The 23,328-nt window shown below is 37.2% G+C and overlaps 1 protein-coding gene across 2 annotated transcripts in view; it reads left to right on the forward strand.

The window, feature by feature from the left end:
• The first annotated feature begins 822 nt into the window (after positions 1 to 822).
• brat1 (BRCA1-associated ATM activator 1) overlaps positions 823 to 23,328 on the forward strand; it is a 41,168-nt gene continuing 18,662 nt past the window's right edge. The window contains exons 1-8 of one of the 2 annotated variants that reach the window (XM_036557625.1): positions 823 to 1,063; positions 8,616 to 8,774; positions 9,934 to 10,088; positions 12,654 to 12,801; positions 17,499 to 17,880; positions 20,907 to 21,026; positions 21,202 to 21,290; positions 22,186 to 22,283. In XM_036557625.1, coding sequence (XP_036413518.1) covers positions 8,648 to 8,774; positions 9,934 to 10,088; positions 12,654 to 12,801; positions 17,499 to 17,880; positions 20,907 to 21,026; positions 21,202 to 21,290; positions 22,186 to 22,283 — 1,119 coding nt within the window. In that variant the 5' untranslated portion in view covers positions 823 to 1,063; positions 8,616 to 8,647. The remainder of the gene's footprint in view (positions 1,064 to 8,615; positions 8,775 to 9,933; positions 10,089 to 12,653; positions 12,802 to 17,498; positions 17,881 to 20,906; positions 21,027 to 21,201; positions 21,291 to 22,185; positions 22,284 to 23,328) is intronic. The other variant, XM_036557627.1, reaches the window with a different exon arrangement.

The following is a 23,328-nucleotide window of genomic DNA, read 5'->3' on the forward strand; positions in this document are numbered from 1 at the left end:
ATTGAATCCAGGCCCTTCTTGTTGTGTGGTCTGTGCCACCGTGCCGCCCCCTTCTATTGCATGTACAGACTATATTCATGGTCCACTGAGACCATGACACTTAATATTGAACTAAAGTTATTTTTATTTCAAAGTAAAGGTTAGGTTCATAACCTGATTGCAACTTCTAATGTCTGTTAGGTTTCAATACAAGCCCTGACCAAGTCCCACATTCGGACAAGATGCTGCCTGATGCACCATTTAAGGTGGAGCGGGAACATTCAGACAAGAAGCTGGCAAATAAGATGTTGACTTAAGCTTCGTGTAAGAAGGTGCTAACGTTAATGTATTATGAATATCTACACGGATTAAAGGATGCTATAATTTATCTAGCTACAAAGAACTTGTAAATAAATAACTACTACATAAAGTTAAGATCCACTGAACAGATTATTTAATGAGATAAGCTTAATGCACAACCAGAGGAAAAACAATCACATCGACAGGTTCTCTGTGCCTCATCAACCACACGGCAATTTCTACACATAAACATGACACAAAAAATACGCAGCACACAAACATGAGCGTGAATAGCTGCGTTTCCTCCGTTTTATAATCCTATCCCGCTTTCTTAGTGCAATATTCTTGAAATAGCATAATTTTGGACAGTATCTTTCTTAAACTGCCGCTCTTTAATGGCATTGAATGCTGTCCAGCAGCGATGTTGACCGCCCCAAAATGGCGGCGCCGTTGACGTGCCCGACTGGACCCAACACGTCATCTAGGTATGTATATCTATGGTTCACTGCCGACTTTTATTTTGACAAAGAAGTCATGCCCTTTTCGGCAACTGTTGCGTGTTTCACGGAGCAGTAACGTGGTTTTGCAAAGCTTGATTGTTCAAGTGTTTGTAGAACGAGTCTACACAACGCAGGAGCTTTTCGAAATGAAGTGTTTTTGACACACAATCAGGAGCAGCAGTGTCATTTAAGGGTAGCCTCACTAGTCTGTAGACTACTAAAGCTACGGAATATGTGTTTCACATACAACGCTCTCCGCTAAGAAGACGATTCAAAAAACACTTGTAAGTTGCTCTTTACAGATATATGCAAAAAGCCTAGTCGTTTTATCCTAAAATGATACCAGCGATACAAGTCGTAACCCTGTTTTAGTAAAACCTCGAATTCGAGAGATCTATAATGCAGCCTAGTAAAAACTATACCTTTCCATACCTTGACTACTAAGCAATTTCTACTAGTCTTAATATCAAGTATACCTATCAATAAAGCCATTTTAATTAGTCATATTGCCAGGATGACATCCATAATGTAATTTAGACTCTTCATATGTTACCATTGATATGCATCGAAATTTTATTCTCTCTTATCTATGCTTCATGTTTTTGCAAGTAAAAACAAAACAATTAAACATACAGTGCCCTCCACAAATATTGGCACCCCTGGTAATCATGAGCGAAATGAGCTGTAAAAAATATTTTTAATTATTGATTTTTCAATCAAAATATTTGTAAAAATCTAACCTTTATTTAATGTATAATGGTTGAAAGAAAAAACTAAATCTTGTCATGAAACAATGTGTGCCACAGTTGTTGGCACCCCTAGAAATTCTTGAGAGTGAAATGTAACCGAAGTATATTCCCATTCATATTTTATGTTTTAAAGTTCACCTGAGCGATTAGAAACACTTAAATGGTCAGCCATGACTTCCTGTTTTACTAGGGTATATATGAGATGAAACACAGGCCAAAGCCCCTTAGGGCAGTAATTCAGTTCAAGAGTTAAGAAGCTTAAAACAACTAGATATGTTAAAAATCACATATGTCTCTGAACATATGAACATATGTCTCTACTGTTCTGTGTTCTATCATAAAGCCCCACAACCCCTCTATGAAGTATGGAGGTGGATCTGTGATAGTGTGGGGCTGTTTTTCTTCTAAAGGCTCTGGACAGTTTTTTGGACACATGGTATCACAGATTCCATCAAGTACCAGAAGAGCTAAAATCAAAACCTAACTTCTATTTGCGTAGGAATCACATGCAGGAAAAATTTCGGTCTTAGTTGTTGTGCCACAGGTTTTTTTCCAAAATCTTTAATATAAAAGGAAGATTTGAGATGGGAACTAATATGCTAGTAGAAGTAGAAGGAATAATTTAAACTAGCACAGTTTGTTCAAGTAAGGTAAACGATTCCAGCCTCTTTGTAGGAATTACAGTGAACTCAAGATCTCGATTAGCTTTTTAGGGCAGGAGGTTTGTAGAGGTTAACTGTGCGTTTTCAAATTTTTTGCCTGATTGTTTCAATTTTGTTATTGAAGAAATTCGTAAAATCATTGCTGCTGTAGGCTGATGGTGGTCAGTAGCTTCAGTAGCTGTTTGGTTCTTAGTCAGTTTAGAAATTGTGCTAAAAATAATCTAGGATTATTCTTATTTTCAATCAGAGAGGAGAGATAGGTTGAGCGTGCTACAGTAAGTGCCCTTTTACGGTCAATAAGGTGAACTGGAGTACTTCTAGTTTAGTCAGGCACCATTTTCACTCTAATTGTCTGTGGCTGTGAATTTCGGCACCACATAGAACTAGGAAGGGTCCAGAGCATATTACGGCAACGTCTCGGCAAGTTTGCGCACCTCTTTAATATTAGCTTTAGTTATTTCTGACTGCCACAGATGACTGTCATTTGCATTTACGTGAATGACTATTCTCAAATACCTACGGTTAGCTAGCAGCTTCAGGTTTTCTCTATTGTCTGGCGCCCTGGCTCCCAGTATACATCTAACTGCTACTGGTGCCTCTAAAGGGAAAGCTATTTTACTGTGCTGTAAAATAGAATCACCTATGACCAGAGCTCTTTCAACAGGTGTCTCGGAGAGTGTTTCACTGAGTGGGGCAAATTGCGAGTAATATGCAAGAACTACTTGACAGTGTGAAAAACAGCAAGATACTAGAATGATAGAGCAGAGAAAACAGCACACACTCCTGCCAACAACAATGAAAAACAGGATGTACACCCAATATGAGCCAACAGAGTATTAAATGGGGTCACATTAGTGAAGGAAAGACTGGAGTGCTCCAGAAACATCGCCAGTATTTCAGCAACCAGACGATTAGTTAAATCAGTTACAATTCTTAGCAATTTAATCATATAGCTAATAGGTATGCTCAGTAGCTTTACTGGACGTTTTTATGGTGGGTTGGACTCTAAAGGATAAAACGGAGTTTAATTTGTGATTTCCTTATCTAGGTTTTATTTTAGGTCTAATTGTATTGCACCATATAATGTTAAAAGTAGGTTAAATTGTAATCTAACCTGCTGTTAAGTGTGCCTGATGGACACACTAGTGTAAATAAACTGCAGGTTACTTCTGAGACTGCTTATTGCAGATAGATTGCTTTTCTACTTCCAGTTTAAGTAAAAACTAGGCCTATTCAAGCAATTTTGAAGGTGTTGAATGCAAAGGTAGACTTTTGCTTATGGGCTAACAGTGGTTAACGCTGAACAGTGAGCGACCATGGTTATAATTTCATTCAGCAAACCTAATGGTAGTAACCTGCCATATACCATGAGACACTCTTATATAGAAATACAGTCGTAAGGAAAATTTGTATAATTTTAAGTATTTCAAATTAAACTACACACATCTAGTAAATACTGAGTTACAGCTTGTATCGCTGGAGTCATTTTAGGCTGAAACGGCTTGCCATACCATCAGCTTCTTTTCCTAGTACCTCAATTTGTAAGCTTGTCCATGCTTCTGTGAAAAGCAGCTATATTGTAAGTAAAAGTATCTTTTCAGAGCTTAGAATTTGTTGCGAGAACAGACCAGACAAGTTTAATGCATAGACTTTGTTAGCTAAAATATGCTTGTGAGTTGCTTTGGATCTCGTATGTGATGGAGGTAGCATAGATAATCACGTGTGATCTCATAACAATAATATACGTCTGGGATAGTAGCTGTTTTCGAAATAACATGCTGTATTCTGCATATGCACTAGAATATACTGTTTGTTGCATGCTTCTGTTTATAGTGTAGACTAGAGATGAAACAGTTACCGGTTTCACGGTAAACCGCAGTAAAATTAATGACGGTTAGTAGTACCGTTTGGACTTTAAAGTATCGTTAAAACCACGTTCTATTACCGCGGTGTGAAAAACTCAGAGATTCAGAGATATTTCAGCCTTCTAAGAAGACCAAGTCTGACGTTTGGTCATATTTTGGGTTTTATAAGGATGCAGAAGGAAAGTTAAAAGTTAATTGAAGATGACCAGCCTGTCTACAGAACACGCCGAAAGAAAATAGCGGCGAAAGGGGGCAACACATCAAACCTTACGAGTCATCTTTGCGACCACCACCCGCTACTTGCAAGAATGCAAGGTTAACTTTAACGTAGAAGTCTGTGGGGACTTCGAAATAGACGAAATGTCATGGTTTGTGTGGTTTAACTAATGCTTATGGTTCGTTAATAATATAAAATGAAGCTTTTAGCGTCAAAACAATCGGTGAATCAACTGTGAATGGAAACTAAAGCTTTTAACACACATTTCTGTGGAGCAGTGTCTCCAAAATGAGCTCTGAGTCACACAAGCTCCGGAACGAGATGCTGCAAAAGTTCAATCTGCACAGCTCCCCTTTCTCGTCTCACTTGCAGTGTTTACTGTCTGAGAAGAGAATAACACCGTCTCAAATCACTCAGTGTCCCCTACATAGTGCGCTACTGTTCAAACAAACACAATCATCATTAATAAGCAGTTGAGTTTTAAATAGTGAATTTGTAACCTATTGTTAATGTTGATTATAGATGACTTAGTCGAACATTTCATGCACTCTTTGGGTGAAGGATTTGCTATTTCATGATCCACGAAGTGCACTACATAGGGAAGATAGTGTGCTTTGAGACGGGACCTTGCACGAGTAAACGCTGTGTGCTGCTTTTAGGAAAAGCAGAGTTTCAGAGATTAAACTTTAGGAGTGTTTCTGCCGCAGCTCAGATGCATGTTAATTTTAAGTTATGTTTTAGTTTTAAAATGCTTTTAGAGGAGCAGCTCCACAGGTGAAGACACACTGTGTGAATTCTACACTGTCTGCAGCTCACAGCACGATCACGCAGTTCCTCTGTGATTTTGTTTTTAGTTTTTCCTGGTGCACTGTATTGATTAGGGGTACAGCGCCACAACGGCACAATAATGCTGCAATTGCAGTTAGGACAGAAATCCCCCGAGTGCAACACTTCTTAGAAGTAGTAATTTTCCATTAAGACCCACCTCAGAGATTTAATTCTCTATGCAGGGAAACCCCTAGTTATTGTAACTAATAATAATAATAATAATAATAATAACAGTAATAATAATAATAATAACAGTAATAATAATACATTTGCTATTCTGTTGTTTACAGAGTATTACAAGTATTGTAAGTAATACAAAAGTAATACTAAAAATGTATTGACCTTATTGTTTAATGTTTATGCAAACAAAAAGTGCATATTGCTGTCAATTCTATTTGTGTTAATATAAAAGTTAGTGAAACGAGTTTGTGTATCGGTATTTATTTTTTTAAATTTATTTTACTTTTCAACACAATTGAACAATATCGCGATAATACCGATAATCGTGATAATTTTGGTCATGATAATCGTGATATGAAATTTTAATATCGTTTCATTTCTAGTGTAGACATGGGTGCCAGCGCCGTTGATAGGTGGAGGTGTGCGTGATTTTTAAATAGACAGGTAATATGTAGCCTTGGGAAGTGGTGAGGTTCATGGTTCATGATCAAAGAAAAGTACTGTAGTGTCTAACTATTGCCCAGTTAGTTCTTTGATTATGTAACCTTAAATTTTAACAAATTAAAAGCTGTTCAAATTGTTGGGTTGCTCTTCATGCCTCTCAGGGGAAACCTGCAATTAATTGTTTAAACTGTTACACATACATTGGCTAAATTTGTGAGGGTGCTTATTTAAGCTGCTTTAGCCTTTCAGGTCTTGCCACTTCCTCTGTAAGCCTATTTGCAACCTCCTTCTGGCTGGAGGTTTGCCAGATATAATCGTTTTGGGGGTCTTTTTGCTGCGCCCCAGTTTGTATGCACATGGAAGGACAGAGAGGTGCCACAACAGAGCCATACTGCCAAATATAACTTACTGCAAATGGAAATAAAATGTTTTCTTTTGACAAAGTGGTCCTGACTGAAATTGAGCATAGTGTCAGTTCAGGCAGGCCACAAAGTCAATCTCAAATCGCTAGCTGTTACCAGCCGATCTCAATCAGCTGACGGTTCACCTTACAAATGACTTTTGTGAGCGATCAAATATGGCTTGAAATCTCTGAAGTTTGCTCCTAATAGCATGTGCCTAAAGCAAAGAACAAATAAAGTGAAGTTGTTCTGCAATCACTTGCTAGCAAGCATACAACTTGAACTTGGCTATTTATAATTTCTTTGTACGCTGGCATCTTTGTGTGTTTGTTGTTGTTTTATTGTCCAAAGTGTGTCAGAGTAGTTTCTGTCAGACTGGTTTCTTAACCACTGTCATGGACGTCTTCTTCTACATTGCACTTCAAAATAAGAGCTCAGTCGGCATTAGTAAAAGAGTATCTGTTCATCTGTATTTGCAGTAAATTGCAGTGATTTATAGTGATTTATATGATTTGAATGCTAGGTAGGTCTAATTTAGTAAAGAATTACATTAATTGTTCCTCATACATACACCAATCAGGCATAACATGACCACCACCTTGTTTCTGCACTCATTCTCCATTTTATTAGCTCCACTTACTATGTAGGTGCACTTTGTAGTTCTACAATTACAGACTGTAGTCCATCAGTTTCTCTGCATACTTTGTTAGCTCCCTTTTACCCTGTTGTTCAGTGGTCAGGACCCCCATGGACCCTCACAGAGCAGGTACTATTTGGGTGGTGGATCATTCTCAGCACTGCAATGACACTGACATGGTGGCGGTGTGTTTGTATGTGTTGTGCTGGTACGAGTGGATCAGACACAGCAGTGCTCCTGGAGTTTTTAAATATCTCAGTGTTGCTGCTGGACTGAGAATAGTCCACCAACCAAAAATATCCAGCCAACAGTGTCCTGGGGGCAGCATCCTGTGACCACCGATGAAGGACTAGAGGATGACCAACACAAACTGTGCAGCAGCAGATGAGCTATCGTCTCTGACTTTACATCTACAAGGTAGACTAACAAGGTAGGAGTGTCTAATAGAGTGGACAGTGAGTGGACACAGTGTTTAAAAACTCCAGCAGCACTGCTGTGTCTGATCCACTCATACCAGCACAACACACACTAACACACCACCACCACATCAGTGTTACTGCAGTGCTGAGAATGATCCACCACCCAAATAGTACCTGCTCTGTGAGGGTCCATGGGGGTCCTGACTACTGAAGAACAGAGTAAAAGGGGGCTAACAAAGTATGCAGAGAAACAGATGGACTACAGTCTGTAATTGTAAAACTACAAAGTGCACCTATATAGTTAGTGGAGCTGATAAAATGAACGATGAGCATAGAAACAAGGTGGTCATAATGTTATGCCTGATCGGTGTATATTATTGTCTTTGTTATTTTGAGAAAAAGAGCTAGGGTGCAGCCTGCTGAAGCCCATGACTTTGAGTTTTTATCCACTATCTACATCACATGTATGACATATATGACAAATTCTTTGTGTAACACCATGCAGGGGAAAACAACAATCTTTTACGCTAAGTTCTTGGGTTTGCTATCGATAATCATAATAAGGAACTTTCATAATAGCTGTTGTAGTCTCTAAAAAGACAAGTAGATAAACATGAGGTAGAGAAGTGAAAGAATGCAAAAGACAGACAGATGACCTATGAACATTTCAGAACTGACAAATATTATAATTAATAGAATAACACATCAACTGTGAGTACTGATCAGGTTTTCAGCATGCTACAGTACTCCACTCATTGTGTTACTGAAACACATTAAACAAAGAACAAACCCACAGACATTAATATCAGATGACATGTGGCTTGAATTTTACATTGTGAAAGGCAAGAAGTCTGACGTTTTAAAAGAAACTAGTTGTTTGCTTTATTCAAATTGCCTCACCCACTTTGCAGCAGTTTTGGGCTGATAAGCCCATAATGGCCTTAATGAGAGATTTAAAAATAAAAAAAGTCTTTTTTGTGGGATGAGCACCCCTATTGGGTAAAAGTCTAGAATTGCCCTTGGAACTGCCTGTTTTACATGGAGAGGAGAATTTTGGCCAAATACATCAGCGGACATTGGAAAGACATTCACAGAAGATTAACCTACTTTGAAAGAAAACTCAGACTTGGTTTCCCTGGGTCTTTAAGTTCTCAGGTCACAGCTCTGTGTTGTTTATTGTCCCTTGCTGTTTTTTTTTTAAATTTTATTTTAAAGAGGTGGCACTCACCTTTACATACATTTACATAGATTTCTCATAACTGTATTTCAGTGATATGACAAATGCTCTGTTTTGATCTTCTCATATACCTGTTTGTCTACATTTTGCTTTTTTCACTAATCAACTCAATAATGAGAATTATTTTGGTGTATGTCATTTTAAAATGATTAAGTTGAGTCACATTTGAGTAAGTGTTGTTTGTCCTTCCTTCCCAGTTACCCACCAATTTTTTGTTTTATTCTATGCCATGGCGAGTGACTGTTTATCCCTGCTGCCTTCTGTCTGTGAAGTCCTAGCTAATCCTAAACTTCTGCTGCCTGATGATACCTCTTTGGAGAAGCTTCTGGACTGGTTCAGAGAGTTGATGAGTCAAAGTGAGTAGCCTACACTTGCTAATTGAGAGTCACCCTAAGGTTGTATTTCATGATCTGTAATTGTTGGGGTGGCAAGTGTTCCATTCCTTTGCATGTCCTTCTGAAACCTAATTAATTTTGCACAAGGAAATATAGTATTTCTAAAATGTATAAATAAACTAACAAAGCACCACTTGTTCTGAGGCTGCCATAACAAACAAGAAATAAACACATTTTTGAATTAACTTAAGAAATTAAGTCCTTTTGAATGCACAATTGAGCATAATTGAAAACACACTGAAACAAAGGTGATATTACCACCTTCTCCTTGATCATCATCATTATTATTATGTAATTATTGTTTAGAGTGGGGGTGCAACAATACACAAAATTCACGATACATTTTTGCATTACAATACATTTCCGGTACAGAATTAGAAAACACAATTTTGTATTTATTCATTAATATTTTTTATAAAAAACATTTTAACATGGTTAAAATATTTAACAACTTTAATAATAGAGCAGTTGGTAAAAAGGGAAAAGCATTTTCTGACAACATGGAACACCTCCAGGAGACCTCCATCTTAGGGTGGATATGGCATGGAGAGTGTCCAAGTCCTTATCACGCCTGGTCCTCAATACAGATTAGTTCTCCTTCTAGGTGGTAGGTGTTTGGGTGATCTCACCACTCCCACCAGATTTGTCCTGTGATAACTGAATATAAATTTCATACCATGTGTTTTTTTTTTTTGAGATGCATCACAGCATGTTATTTATTTTTTATATGCAATCCATAAACAAATGAAGTAAACATTCTTACAATATTAAGGCATTACATAAGCAATTCATGTCTCATTTTGATGTTGTCAATGGATTTTTTTTTTTCTGCAGTTGTGATTTGTGTCACTGTTCTAAGGAAAACTGAGCTATCAATCAACATTTTCTTAATATGAACTTCATTATGTTAAATTATGCCTTTGACAGATAATGAGGTCTGTTTGCTATCATAACAACCTCTGGTAAATAATTGTATTCCACTTGTTATATTTATGCATCTGCCAAGTCTAATAACTTTCCATATTCAGTTTCTAAGCCTTGAGTAAAACAGTACAATATTATCTTAAATCATTTAAAATCATAAAACATTCAAAATATATATTTTTTTTTTACTTTTCAGGTTATGGCAAGCATATTATCCGGCATCAACCATCTCTCTTGCAGTTCTTACTTAGTGTGACAACGTCTGAAGCAATAGATCCCACTGTCTTTTCATTCGCCCTTAAACTCACTGGGCTTCTGGCATCTAAAGAGGACAGTTTCAACTTACTAGAGGTAAGAGCTGACCCTAATGGAATATTTAAACAAAAATCTCTTATGCAGTCATTAATTTTTTTACATTTTGTTGACTGTTTTTAGTTTAGCAAATATATCTCTCTATCTTCTTTTTATAGTCATTGTCTGCATTAGAAGGGCGATATAATGGTTCATCCAGTTTACTGGTTAAAATTCTTTCTCCGGTATGAGTTTTGATATGACCAGAATACCGAAATGACACAAGTATGTGCAGGATAATGTGATGTACAAACATTGCAAACCACTGTAACGTGTTTAGTTGAATAACAGGGATTCAGGGATGTTTCAGGCACTTTTTAAATGAAAGTAAAAAAGCAGAAGTCGCTTGATCACCTTTTGTCTAGCCTCTCTTGTCTAGTTTGTTCCATCTGAAGCAGTGCACTATGTTTTTGAGGTGGACATTTTGGGGTTAGCCTTAGCCTAACATGGACACCATTCTGATTGCCACATTTCCTATTGTACTACCTGAGAAACCACTTACTCTGTCAGCTGCATCAGACGAGATCACTGTGTGTGCAAAACAGGCTGTAGACCAGCTGGCATTGATAGCTGTGTAACTGTGATATTTTTCAAATTCTAGTTGTGTCCGATGGTCAGAGAGTTGCCTTCTTATTCAAGATTCCTGTTCCACCTTAAATGGTGCAGCAGTTACATTCAGGTGCCTGTACAGGAGCCAGAATGTAACTGCTTCTCCATTTTAATGAAATTTTTTTAACAAAAAGCTGCCTAATAAGAAGGCTTGTAGAAATTCTGATGTGAAACAGTTAGCACTGTTTTAGCCAGGCCTGCGGGACGTGTTGGAAGGCATATTGACATAAGTTTTTCTGGGTATTGTTTGGTTTTGTTTTTACTCTTTTGGACAAAAATCTCAGATTTAATTTAGTTGTTAAAAATGGTCCCTATTTGGGGGTTAAGTTATAGAAAGCCTGCCTTTTCCTCATGATTGCTGCCTATATTGCAGATAGAGTGGCGACTGTAGGAAAAGTGACCTGCAGCCCTCAGAACTTGCATGATTCAACCTTTATTTTGAAAATTTTAGAATCAGCGCATGTGGTCTTTCCCCCCAAGATCAGATGCTGTGTTATGGTGCACAGATGGGCTACAGTCTGTAGTTGTAGAACTCCAAAATGCACCCATATGGTAAGTGGAGCCGCTAAAAATGGAGTGTACAGACAAGGTGGATTTAATGTTATGGCTCATCGGTGAACATGTACTTGCTATTCAATCTAATGGCTTCATTACGTACACTCACCTAGCACTTAATTAGGAACACCACCTTGTTTTTTACACTTATTGTCCATATCAGCTCCACTTACCATATAGGGCACTTTGTAGCTCTACGATAACAGACTGTAGTCCATCTGTTTCTCCACATACTTTGTTAACCACCTTTCACCCTGTTCTTCAGTGGTCAGGACCAGAGGCGGGTAGAGTAGCCGAAATTGATACTCAAAAAAAATACTGATACTTGGGGTGAAAAAATGGCACAAAGTAAAAGTAAAAGTGCCTTTAAATAAAACAACTTGAGTAATAGTACAAAAGTGTCAGGTCAAAAGAAACTACTTCAGTGCTAAGTAACATATAGAACTGCAGTGGAACTTAGTATATCCAGTATCTATCAGCACAGAATCTGAAGTTTGTATTGCTCTTTTTTGGATGACTTTGGTCTAAAATAAAATGCTAAAATGTGAATAAGCTAAATAGTGTTTAAGCTTAACTGTGTTAAGCTAATTGGCTTAACTGTGAAGTTTGTGCAGCTCTAAATGCACGTACCGCTGCTATTAAATCAGGAAACACGGATGAGTATAAAAAAATAGCTATGCTCTCTGTTAGACCATAAGAGCAGCCAAATGTAAATAAAGGGCTAAAGTGGAATCACAGTTCAACATCACCAACATGAGAAGCCTGTGGGAGGGGTTAAACACAATAATGGACTCGTTCTGTGAATAGCATCAGTGCTACTATTTATTATTCAAATAAACTACGTCTTCAAACTGTTTGACCTTTTCCTCAAATATCACTTGGGTTGTGAAGGCTAAGATTCCATAAGGTCTGAGATTTTTAATTTATCTATTCACATTTAAGTTTTTATCGTCTGCTGTACATTTTTTGCAACCTTTTTTGTTTTCTCTTTTTTATATTATTCATTTTTAACGCTTGTGATGTATTATGTCTTTAATTTCACTCATGTATGAAGTGTAGTACCGACATGCATACAAGTTATTACATGATCTGTGCATAACATGATCACTCTGTTATGCCAAAAGGTCATAGAAATAAAGCCCATATGGTTCTTATTAAAAGTGAAGGGACATCTGAAAAAAATAAGCCACTGTTAATCAACAAAAGTAGGTTTATTTGTTCATATAAAATACATTTGTATATATGTATATATTATGTAAACACACACACTGAAACAGTCAGAAATTTTACTTATAACATGATGTAAATTTTGTTTTCCCACTACTGTTCTGCACATTTGTACAATATGCATGTATCCCAGATCACATAAGTTTGTTTTTGTTTCTGTCTATTTTGGTTTAGGAGAGAGGAATGTTACTGTATATGTTTGAGCCAGATAACTGGCATAAACTAAACCTTTGGAAAAATGCCTCCGTACGTTGTGGGTGGCTGCAAGGACTGTGGAACATGCTGCAACACCAACAAGCCATGGACTTTTTCTGTAAGAGAGGTAAATTTGAGTTTGCACACTGTCTTGAGTGAAGAGTGCACGTTTACTAGAAAAATGATGAATGGTGCTCCTTTTGTCAGATGATTCTGCAACATGAACATCAACTGAGTTGAAAGCTTCAGATAGAAACTTACCTGTTGCATATAAAAAAAAACCCACAACATCTGAAGCTAGGTCACAATAGACATTCAGTATGAGGTAAAACATCAGTTGGCAGCAAAAGATTTGTAAATCGTAAGGTTGGCCATGCTTTTTTTACCTGGTCACAACATTGTAGGATTGCTACAAAATATTGCTGTTACAATGTTAATTGTATTTAGGCATCACAGTCAGCCTCTTTAATTAATCAGTCTCATGGATAATCAAATACACAGTACCAGACTTACTGACAAAAGAAATTACAAACAAGAATTTTATTTTATTATGAAGTGATAGTGGTTGAATCCAATATTTGTTTCAAAACAATGTAGACTGATTGGTTAACATGAAATTTATTGACATGTAAATGAAAGCAACAAGTCATAAGTGTATATTATCTAAATGGCAATTTCTGAAAATGAAACTCAAACTAGTAAGAAAGCTATAACACTGTTATCTTTACAAATGTGGAATAGTACTGAGACAGAACGTACAGTCATGTGAAGAAGTGAGTATACCCCGTGAAATATTTATCCATTTTTTTGACTTGTGGAAACTTTAGAATTTTGTCTTCAATTCAACAGTACGTATGGATAAATATTATATAATAGAACAAAAAACATGGAAATTTGACTTTGCAATCATGTATTAAAAAAATACTTGTATGTATTAATCATGTATTAAAAATAATAGTCATTTTTGTCTGTTGAAAAAGTAAGTACACCCCTGGGTTCAATAACTGGTACTGTTATTGTACAACAACAACAGCTGCCTACCAGTTTCTGACATCTACTGGGATGTTTTTCGATGCGGAATTCTTTAAACTGTGCAAAATTTGAGGGGTTTCTTGCATGTACAGCTTGTTTTAAATCCATCCACAGCGCTTCAGTGGTAATAAGATCCAGGCTTTGAATAGGCAATTCTGTAACCCTATCCTTCTTCTTCTTATGTTTGGGATCATTATCCTGTTGTAAGGTCGACTTCTTCAGCTTCAACGTTTTATAGATAATCACGTTCTCCTCAAGCACTCTTTGGTGTGAAAGAGAATTTACAGTCAATCCTGTGATCGTAAGTTGGCCAGACCTGAGGCAGCAAAGCAGCTCCAAGCAATAAAATTTCCACCACCATGCTTTACCGATCATATCAGGTTCCTCTAATCAAATGCTGTCTTTGGTTTTTGCCAAACATGGCTTCTGGTACTGTGGCCAAACAACTTTAACTTTGACTCCTCTGTCTACAGCACATTGTTCCAGAAGTCCTGGTCCTCACCTAGATGATCATTAGCAAACTTTAGTCTTGCCCCGATGTTCGTCTTGGTGCCTCTTGGCAATCTTTTTCTAATAGGTGCATGCATTTTTGCATCAACAGTGGGAAGGTCTACCTGCAGATCCTGTGATGAAATTTAGACTTCTTTTAGTATGTTACAGTCTGCTCTTGGGTTAAATTTGCTGGGGCGGCCTGGCCTGGACAAGTTGGCAGTGGTTTTAAATCTTCTCCTCTTGTAGATGATCCTCTGGACACTGGAATGATTAGTTTCCAGTATTTTTCATATCTTCATAAACCCCTTCCCAGACATCTACAGCTTTCTTTCTGAAGGCATAAAGAAACTCTTTTGATCTAGGCATGATGATTCTTCTGCGGTGTTCTAATCATTAGCATCTGATTGAGTGCACCTGATTTCAATTAACACGTTTGAAGTAGTGATATTTGTGAGTGTGTACATACTTTTTCCACATAAAATTGCAGTACTGTTTATTTCAATTATATAAAAGAAAAATGTTCATTTTTAACTAAATTAAATACTTCCCATGGGGTGTACTTACTTCTTCACATTATTGTATGCATGTTAGTGGAAAGAGATTACAGGTGAAGAGATCATATGTTTGAGTTTAGATTATTTAGATTTCTCTGCTGATCAAATTAAACTGGGCCACTGACTGACCAACTTTTACCACTGCATTTAGCATATCACTGTTATAATAACATGTCCCAATAAACCTCTTCATAAACTGTCTGTATTCATAAATGTATGTGTTGAACCTGTGGGTTCACTGGGTTCTTGCATCATCCTCACAATATAAAGGAGAAGGAGGCAGTTCACTAGGTGAAAAATTAATGAGAGAACTTGTAATGCTGACCTGGCCATCTGTTTACAGAGAAAGTCCTGCCCTTCAATAAGAAAAGCAGTTGCCTTGTTTGTAAAGCTTCAAGTAGGCTTCAAACTGTAAATCTTTGTCCAGGTAATATGAAACTATAGGATTATTTTGGACAATAAAAAGGCTATAGGTAAACTGGGTTAGCGGTACAGTTGTTATGAATCAATAGGACTATTTAGGAGATTTATGTGCTTATATTTAGGTTTGGTTATCAAGACAGTTTGTAATGAATCTTGAGATTATTTTGCAGACGGGTGTGGACTCTTACTCAGAGACACAGGCCTAAATCACATTTTGGGTGCCATTTATTAAAGAGTATTTAATTACAAAGGATTCATTAAAATCCTTTGAATTCCTGTTACACTTATTCAGATTCAGATATGTGTATTTAATTTTTTGGAAACCCATTGTAGTAATCTGAATTACAAGTGTAAGGAGGGCTTGCTTGGAAACCCTGTTTTTCCAAGCAAGCAAGGGTTATTAATGCATGAGATGCTGGAAGTGTGTTATTTGTACTGTTTTTTGGCTTATTTAATAACCATGCATTCCAGATTGGGACAACGACATTTAAATGTTACCACTATATTTATATGGCTTACAGTAGGGTCCGTAAGTATTTGAACAGTGATACAATCTTTGTAATTTTGTCTCTGTACACCACAATGTATTTGAAATGAAGCGGTCAAGATATGATTGAAATGTAGATTTTCGGCTTTAATTCAAGGGGTTTAACAAAAATATTGCATTAACTGTATAGAAACTATGGCCATTATTTATGTAGTCCCTCCATTTTCACAGGCTTAAAGGTAATTGGACATACTAACATAATTACAAATACAAGGATTATTTTTTTATTGCCTGGAGGCAAATTCTTTGCAGTCTATGACTGCCTGAAATCTGGAACCCATGGACTGAATGACATGAATGTCGAGTTCCCTCAAGTTGCTTTCTCAGGTCTTTTTTGCAGCCGCCTTCTGTTGCTGCTTGTTTGTGAGTCTTTCTGCCCTGAGTTTTGTCTTTAGTAGGTAAAAAGCATTATCAATTGGGTTGAGTCTGATGACTGACTTGGCCATTTAAGAACATTTCTTTGTCTTAAGAAACTCCTGGGTTGGTTTCATGATGTTATTAATCTGTACTGTGAAGCGCTGTCCTATCAGGTTTACAGCATTTGACTGAATCTGAGCAGAAATTATAGCTCTGTACACTTTAGAATTCATCCTGCTACTTCTGGTCAGCAGTCACATAATCAATAAACACCAGTGACCCAGTTTCATTTGCAGCCATACATGCCCATGCCATAATACTGTCTACTCTTGTTCCAGAACTTGGCAGTCTTTTTTAGATGTTTTCTAGCAAAGTCTAATGTGGCCTTTCTTTTCTTGTGTGTTACCAGTGGTTTGCATACTGAGGTAAACTTTACATTCATGAAGCCATCTCTTGATTGTAGACTTTGACAATGATACCCCAGCCTCCTCAAGGATGTCCTTGACTTCACTAGATGTTGTGAAGGGGTTTTTATGTGTTCGTCCATTTTAAGTGTCTTCTGTGGTCTTCCAGGCCTTTTGGTGCTGCTGGGATCGCCAGTGCATTCCTTCTTTTTAAAAATGGCCAAACCAATAATTTGGTACATTCTTAATGTTTCTGGTATCTTTTTGAAAGGTTTATTTTGTTTTTCTAGCCTAATGATGGCCCCTTCACTTGCATCGACACCTCTTTGGATTGCATATTGAGAGTTCCCATGAACAGCTACCAAATGCATATTCAACACTTGGAATCAACTCCAGACCTTTCATCTCCTTAATTTGTCTTGCAGTAATAAGGAAACAGGCCACACCTGGCCATGAAACCGATTTGCAGTCTACTGTCCAATTACATTTGAGCCTGTGGAAGTGGAGGGACTATACAAAATGGCTGTAATTCCTAATGCATAATTTTTTTAACCCCTTGAATTAAAGCAGAAAGTCTACACTTCATTCATACATGGACTGCTTCATTTCAAATCTATTGTGGTATACAGAGCGAAAATTGTCACTGTCCGAGGGACCTGACTGTATACTAGTATGAAAACATTACTTTTATTTTCCCTCCCTGATATTTGCAGTGCGCTTTACATGGGATAGACCAAGATCAGGTTTCAAAGCATCCTCTGGTTGCACAGCAAAGTTGCAGAAACTATATAAATACAACATGCAGTGCAATATCTTTCTGGGTACAAGTATAGGAACAAGGTTAAAAGCTTCAACTGTTATCTAAGCTTTGCATTTTTGCTAAATAATCCTTAGGGAGTTGTGATTTTAGCTGGTATTAGCTTATTGCTAAGTTTTGTTATGTTGTTTTTTCTTTTTTTTTGGAAACATGCAATATTTTCCTCACTTAATTTACTTTCCTTTGTTTTACTTACAGAGCTTGTTAAGCTGGTCCTGTATCTTCAAAATGACGAAAGCCTCTTCATTGCCTCTTTGACCAATCAAGTTTTAGCACACTTTTTAAATTCCACTGTGTTAAGCAACAATTTTGAGAGTGTGGCACAAAGCTCTCCTGTCAGCACTGACTGGGCCTCAGTTACGACAGAAGTAATGATCCATGTGGCGAAGTCATTAGCCTCAGAGGAACAGGCTGTTGTCCTCTCAGGCTTAAGGCTGCTTGCCGTAGTTCTTGCCCAATGCAGTGAACCTCTGAAGGAAATGCTGTGGACACATGTTCTGGAACCTCTGGAGGTACTAGCAAACCTGCAGGAGTGCTCATTAACTCAGCATATCATGGCAGTTCTTCAAGTTTCTGCAAGGTGAGTCTTTAATACTGTTTAAAACAGCAGACAGCTAACAGGCTGCTGCAGTATTTAATTAAGTATTGAATTTGTCAATGTTTCTACGTAATGAAATCATGGAGATGTATATGATCTACATATGATGTATTATAATATTTCATTTAATACACTTCTGTGAAGTAGTTTTTAGAGGCATTACATGACTTGGGTGTCTGGTTCCCATCACCACCGTAGTGAACAATTCTGACCACATAGTTTTCTCTAGAATGGTGCTGTTCGCATCAAACTACTATGGATAAGTATTACATCTTAACAATTTAATTATACAGAAATTTTGAAAAATTAATCTAGTTCCCCTTTAAACAGGGCAAGTTCATATATTGAATTAGCAACTATTAAACAGTAACATGAAGTAAAAAAAAAGAGATAATTTGGCTTTTACAATGTGGTGCCTACATGACATTACAAATCCTGTAAGGTTATTTATGTAACATATTACAAGCTTTCCGCATTAAACATTGTTGTCCACTGACCTGCTATCCTATTCTGTGGGAGTCCTAGATTTAACTATTCTTGAGAGACTTTTTTTTTTTAGAGAGGATTTATGAAATCATGGTATAACTTTATCAAAGTCACTGTAAATCTGGCGGTGTGTTTTATGAATCTGACCCTATGTCTTTGGCTAAGTAAGTGTTTCTCAGAACTGTGTTCATCACGAGTGGCAATCCACAGTGTACTTTACTCACTGCTCTACTCCCTGTACACATATGTCTACATCTCCAGTGATTCATACGTTTGTGAATCACACTATTCAAGTCAAAAAGTTGTCAGTATTTATTTATTTATTTATTTATTTATTTATTTTTTACAACAGGTATTAGTGTAGTTTGCGCTTAAAACAAAAGTAACAGTATAATCTAGGATAATTGCAATTCAAAAACAGCAGCTGATTAACTGTAATAATCACTTGGATTTTTACATAGACGAGAGGCACGCACAATGAAGATATCATTCTGCTGCGCTCTGTTGCGTTAGTATAACTGTACAGCTTATAAGAATGTTTCAGACTTAACAACTTTATACATGAAGTAACGCGTACCTAAAAATAGAAATAATACAGCGTTTTAGTATTGATTAGCGAGAACTTGCTTCTTCTCTGCTTTCTTCTAATGAATAGAATATAAAAAAATAAGCTTAGCTGGTTAGTATGCTGCATGGAGCAGATGTGATGTTATCAACATGTGCATGTGTATAAACATTCCACTTCTTCGCATAAAAAAAGTTTTGGGTTGCTTTCACTGTATGCATCTGCACTGTGAAGCAATGTCCAATGAGTTGTGAAGCATTTGGCTGAATTTGAATGGATCCATTCTCCATTTTCTTCCCATCATTCTGGTACAAGTTGATCTTTGTCTCATCTGTCCATGAGATGTTGTTCCAGTCTTGTACAGGCTGTTTTTAGATGATTTTGCAAAATCTAATCTGAGCGTCATGTTTTTGAGCTTTAGCTCATCAAAGATTACCAATGGTTTACATCTTGCATTTACCTCTGTATTTACTCTGGTGAAGTCTTTAACACAGATATGTTCCTGGAGGTTGTTCTTGATCTGGGCAACTGTTCTGAAGAGTTTTTTATTCACTAGGAAAATAATTGTTCTGTCATGTGTCACAGTTGTTTTCTGTGGTTTTTTGGGCCTTTTGGTGTTTCTGAGCTCACTAGTTTGTTTTTTTTTTTCCTCTTAGTGTTGTTGATTTGTCTCTGATGGGTTTGTTTTGATTTCTCAGCCTAAAGAGGGTTTTTTTCACTGGCAGTGGTAACTGTAATAAGGTATACTGCCCATGCTGAAAAGATACAGGGTCCACGTTTCTGCTCACTTGCAACGCTGTGGCATTCCAAGCTACAATAGGTGTAAATTGGCAAAATTATGAACTACGACATGAACAGGAACATTATAAGTGGTTCTTCAATAAATATTAGTAATTAACAAAACATGAAAGTTGCCAGCTTCCCACTCACTAACCATGCCAAAAGTATGTTCCGAGTCCCTGCTGACTGAAACTTTTGCCAAATCTTTAGTGCAGCAGTTGTTCATACTCAAGACACAGGTTCTGCTTTAAAATGCTCTTTAAGTGTAGAGAGATACTAAAATTTGTCAAAAAAGCCATGCAGCCTGTAAGAGTTAGATGCACACTCTACAGCGCCTTCCCCCCAATTAAACAATTTTACACACATTTTTCCTTGTTTGTATTGAGCCTTCTGTCAGTAAAACAGTCAATAAATGGCAGATTAGATTGAATATGTAGCATTTATGACTGAATGTTCTACAACCCCATTTCCAAAACAGTTGGGACGCTGTGAAAAATGAAAATAAAAAATATACATTAAAAGGAAATAAAAATGCTGCCACCTTCTCTGTGCCCAAGGTCATTTAAAATGGACTGAGGAGAAGTGGAAAAGTGTTCTGTGGTCCAATGAATCAACATTTGAAATTCTTTTTTGGAAATCATGGACACAGTGTCCTCCAGGCTAAAGACCACTCAGCTTGTTATAAGTGCACAGTTCAAAGGCCAGTATTTATGATGGGTGCATTAGTGCACATGGCATGGGTGGCTGGCACATCTGTGAAGGCACCATTAATGCTGAATGATATATACCTGTTTTGGCAACATATGCTGCCATCCATGTGATGTCTTTTTCAGGGAAGACTTATTTTAGCAAGAGAATGTTAAACCACATTCTGCATATATTACTACAGCATGGCTCTGTCTTAAAAGAGTCCAGGTGTTAAACTGGCCTGTCAGCAGTCCAGACCTGTCATTGGCGTTTCAACATTTGATTTGTTGTCTTTGTACTATTTTCAATGAAATATAGGGTTTAAATGATTTGCACATCATTGAATTTTACTTTTATTTACATTTTGCACAGCGTCCCAACTTTTTTGGAAATGGAGTTGTATGTTCTATTCTACTTTTTGATTATAAATGATTTAACTATAAATGTACAAGTCGTTCATTCATAGTTATGTGCTTTCTCTGTATAACAGGAGTCCTCTTTTCATCAAACCAGAGTGTAGAGTGGAGGCACTGATGGAAACCATGTTGTGTTCAAGAAATACAAACACATCTGTGCAGTGTGCGGCGCTAATCCTACAACTAGAGAACTGGTGATTAAAGAAGAGGAGCATTTACTTAATTTTGAAAACAGCATGTTACCCCTGCCACTATTGGCATCATATTTCTTTCTTTCTTTCTTTTGTTCTGTCTTTCTTTCTTTTGTTTTTGTACTTTTTTTTGTTCTTTTCTTCTTTCTTTCCTTCTTTTATTCTTTTGTTCTTTCAGCCCTGAGACTTTAGAAAGGAAAGCAATAGATGTCCTCCTCCATCCTCTGCTGTTTGTCACTTCATGCTCTCTTCAGCCTCATGGACCAGGTTTGGGAAAACCCTTTCTCTGCTTCTTATATGTACATATCATAAGAGCTAGCGTTCCATGATCAGTGCAATTGAGGAAAAGGATGCCAGACGGTCTGCTGATCCTTTTATAGTTTGAGGGATGTATTGGATATTAACTGAGTCAGACACTGTGTGCACAGAATTTGCAGACCAACTGTGATGAAAGCTTATCTCTACAGTTTTATGGTGCTATCCTCAACCTAGTTTGTAATTAGTTGCAAGAGGAGAAAGAGAGAATTAAAAGTTAAGGGATTAATATGAAAAAAAAAAAACAGGAAAAAAGAAAACATTAAGCTTATACACTTAAGATGGGAGTAGAAATTACTGCACCCATTAAGACTCGTTGTAACAAGCATATGTTAGGCTTGACAATTAAGCCCAATTTTAGAAATCTGTGCCCAAAAACTAGAAATGACCAGACATTCTTAAAATACATGTATTTAAGTGTTGGACGTTCTGATAGGATGCTAGGATGAGATGCATTTCCTTCCATTAGTTATTGGCAGTCTACCAACATTTTGCGCTAATGAGGGTGGCTGATTTAGCAGGTTATCTACTAAGATGTTTCAAGTGAACAAACAGTGCCTAGAACATTAGCCTTAATAGCTGTTACGTTTTGGCTAGATGGATTCTTTGTACATTATTGGAATCTGAGTAGATTTGAAGCTAAAAGCTCATACTCGTGGCTTGGGATAAAGAGCACAAAATTGTGATAAGTAGTGATTTTCATTGTCAGCTGTAAAGCCTTCAAATATGCTGGATCATATATATTTCAATAGATTAACCCCTTGAAATGATCATATATATATACTCTGTGTTTAAACACAAATCATTAAGAGGTTTGCTGACAAACATTTTTATATTTTTGGTACAGATTATGATTCACTCTTGGAGGAACAACTAACGCAGAGAATATCCTGTGTCCCCCTGATTACTCAAAGTCTGTCCAGCATAGCAGATCTTGTGTGCAAGGTAGGTTACCCTATGGAATAGTGCTGATCTGTCTCTCTGCTTGGCAAAGGTCAAAGAAAGGAAGCAGCCTGTTTTATTATAATAATGAGTTATTACAACTAAAAGAAATGGTAAGAGATTTTTTTGTGAATAGTTATCTATGCATAGTTATCTAGGTGACTGCTACCTCTCCCTATGCTATATTGCATCAGGGGCCGTATTACAGAAACATCCTAACTGTGAAATAATATCTGTTTCATCGCCATGACAGCTTCAGTTCAAACTGAATTTAGGACAGAAGCTATTACAGAACAATAGTTTCTAAGTTCCTAATCCTATCATAACTGTAGGTAAGATAATAAAATTTCCTAAATACTGTCCTAACTTTAGGACAACCCCCGTGGTGTTCTAACTTCTGTTTTAACTGTCTGTTATGTTTTGTAGCTCCTGACTGCTAAGAGTGGTTCTTACCAAGTGGATTGTTTTCTAGCTTTGCTAGCTTGCAGACCGAGAAAGTATGCCAAACAGTCACCTTGTGACAGCAGCGTGTGACATAGTCGAGCCTGTGTATGCTAGAATCACGCTGTAGTCTTCCTCCTTCTCTTCTCGCTTCTCAGTTCATTAACTTAATGCAGCCTAATGACTTTCTCAGAGCTTTGAAAACGTTTGTCCTCAAAGGGCTGTTTTTCCACTGCTAAGCTGAGGCTTTATCAACTACTCTGGCAAGCGTGCCCTACTCAAGTGACTAAGGCCCAATCCCATTTCTTCTTTTTACCCCTACCCCTTGTTTTCGTGGGAAAAAACATTGCTTCATTAACAGGCTACTAACGGTGCTCTATAGGCGACCCGGCCCATCTTCAGTGATAGCAGAGAAGGTTCAGCAACCTCACTGCTGGGCTTTAGTTACATTTAGGGCATCATATGCTTTCAAAGAGGGGGTATAAGACAATTATTTATTATCGTCCACCGCAAAATCTTTGGTGATACAAAGCTGAAGTCAACTATTCACCAAGTTCTTGTTCGAATATTCTCATTCCACCTTAAATGGTGCAGCATTTGGAACAGG

The sequence above is a fragment of the Colossoma macropomum genome, unplaced genomic scaffold (genome assembly GCF_904425465.1).
Source record: "Colossoma macropomum unplaced genomic scaffold, Colossoma_macropomum, whole genome shotgun sequence".
Taxonomy (NCBI): domain Eukaryota; kingdom Metazoa; phylum Chordata; class Actinopteri; order Characiformes; family Serrasalmidae; genus Colossoma; species Colossoma macropomum.